Genomic DNA, 2,548 nt, shown 5'->3' on the forward strand with positions numbered 1-2,548 from the left:
CTTTAGCGATTTTACTCTTAAATAAATTAAAAGTTAATCCCTTTATCTATCACATTTATCCATTGTATTTAAACAAATCCATTATTCTGTTGCATACTTTAAAAACATGAACTATATTTTCTCACTATATGTAATTCAAATTGTCTATAATAGTACCTGAAAAATGAAATCAAATCTAGAAAAATGTCATTTATTTTGTAATTTAATAAATGTGTGCCACATTACCCCTACCTGATTTCTCACATAAAAACCATTTAACAAACTATATGGCGAATGATTAACTTTTTCATAGAAGTTTTTACTTCCTGGTTTCGAAGGGTATAAATCACAGGATTCATCAAGGGAAATATTACAGTGTGGAAGAAAGAAACCACCTTGTCAGCTGCTAAAGCTGTGAACGGGCGTGTATAGATGAAGATTGCAGGTCCAAACATAAGAAATATGATTATGACATGAGTGGCACATGTGGATATAGCTTTGTTCTTTCCTTCAGATGCTGACCTGTGAACATGGCATAAAATAACTGCATAGGAAGTCAGCAGCCCAAGGAAGCAGACAAGGGTAAGCAAGCCACTGTTGAATATCATTAGGAGCTCAACAGCAAAGGTGTCTGTGCAGGCTAGCTTGATGACCTGAGGTACATCACAGAAGAAGTTATCCAGATGGTTTGGACCACAGAAGGGCAAGCGGAGGATGAGGACAACCTGAATTATGGAATGAACAAAACCTCCAAACCATGGAGCCAACAGCATCACATAGCAGGCTCTAGGGCTCATGACAGTGGAATAGTGTAAAGGCCTGCAGATGGCAATGTAGCGGTCGAAGGCCATCACAACCAGAAGTAAAAATTCCCCTCCTCCAAGAAAGTGCAAGAAAAATAGCTGAGTGATGCAGTCTTTATAGGAGATTACCTTCTTCTCAGAGAAGATGTCCACCAACATTCTGGGAGTCACGATGAAGGAATAGGAGGCATCCAGGAAAGCCAAATTTCCCAGGAGGTAATAAAGTGGGGCACCGAGCCCAGGGTCTGATAAGATGGTGAGGATGATGAAGACATTTCCAGGCAAGATGATGGTGTAGAAAATTAAGCTCAGAACAAAGACCAAGAGCTGAATTTCCTGTGACTGTGTGAGTCCTATGAGAATGAATTCTATAACAACTGTCCTGTTTTCTGTCTCCATCATCAGTCCCTACAGAACATAGCAAATCAAATATTTATCTCTATGTCTTCCACCTAGATCATAGCCATTCTTCTTCTAGAAACATGGTTAGACACAAGCAAATGATCCCATCACTCTCCATATCTAATCTGTCTCCTCTGTCCTTTAGCTTCTGAATTTCACAGCTGCCAAACATTCTACTCTTTAGACCACACCTTCCTGCCACCTTTAGCCCTGACCTCCTATTTGACTCTCATGTGCAGAAAAGTTGGCCATTTTTCTGCGTTTATTTCTTAATGTCCTGAGACTGATTTTTTGTTTTGTTTTGTTTCTGTTTTTGGCAAAGGAAGCAACCTACTTCCACATATTAAAGTCTTCATGTATATATTTTACAAAGGGATGGTTGAGTATTGATAGTAAACAGGAGTGATACACATATTCAGTGTCTTAACTATAATGTAATTGTTTCACATGTATCAAAACAAATTGTATTATCAGTTGATATTTGTTTTTTTAGACATTAATTACTCCTTAAGTGTCCTGGCTTAATTAAACACACACACACACACACACATGCACAATTTCCTGAGGACATCTTTCCTGACAGAGAATGTATCCTTCAGGCCATTACGGAAGTTCTAACTGGTACTTTCCTCCATATAATCTCCCTATGAGAAGAGTATTCTGTATCAGAATGAATATGAAATTTTACTGTTATTTTAACTATAGCAATTTCATGAGAGGTATATTTTTATCTAAGTTTTTAAAATCCTGTCTTTTAGTTTTATGGTTTTTGCAGCATCATTCTGTTCTTGACTATAAAATGTACAAAGAAACTTTTAGGCTATTTACATAGAGCAGATATAGGTTGTGAGATAAAGTATGAGTAACCAAAGTCTCATATTTTACAAAAATATAAATCAATCAGGTAGAGAATGATGTTTTATACAGTTTTACTTATGAAATGCATTTTTAAAAAATAATGTCATTGAAAACAGAGTTGAAGGAAAGGAGGCTTCATCTACAAATGAAGAGACGGAGTGAAAGAGAAGAGGAGTAAAAAACAAATGTCTCAAATTAAAAATCACTTCAAATGTTTATAATTACACCCCTTTAAAGAATCAAAAATCTTCTCTAACTCTGTTTCTCATTCATCTGTTCTCTAATCTTATATTGATAGATTTAATAAGGACCCAAATTTTCATATATTGTCAAACTAAGAATTATAGAAAAAGCACATTAGATCAGAAAAACACATACACGCAAGTGTGTGTGCATTCACTAAAAAGATAAATATATTGAAACATACATATTGCATCTGAAAAAAACATTGCTCAAAATGTGTATAGTAGATATTCACATACCCATGTGCTCACCGGAGGCACTAA

The 2,548-nt window shown here is 35.6% G+C and overlaps 1 protein-coding gene across 1 annotated transcript; it reads right to left on the minus strand.

Moving 5' to 3' along the window:
* Positions 1-254: 254 nt before the first annotated feature.
* On the minus strand, positions 255-1,181 carry LOC121438709 (olfactory receptor 4N2-like). Its single transcript, XM_041639094.1, has one exon. The coding sequence runs from the start codon at positions 1,179-1,181 to the stop codon at positions 255-257; it is 927 nt and encodes a 308-aa protein (XP_041495028.1).
* Between the last annotated feature and the right edge of the window lie 1,367 nt (positions 1,182-2,548).

Source organism: Microtus oregoni, unplaced genomic scaffold (genome assembly GCF_018167655.1).
Source record: "Microtus oregoni isolate MIOR12 unplaced genomic scaffold, Mior012 000056F_ref0000123, whole genome shotgun sequence".
NCBI lineage: Eukaryota > Metazoa > Chordata > Mammalia > Rodentia > Cricetidae > Microtus > Microtus oregoni.

What these genes read in the sequence shown, in the direction of transcription:
- LOC121438709 (XM_041639094.1), bottom strand. Translation starts at nt 1,181, where the DNA reads ATGGAGACAGAAAACAGGACAGTTGTTATAGAATTCATTCTCATAGGA.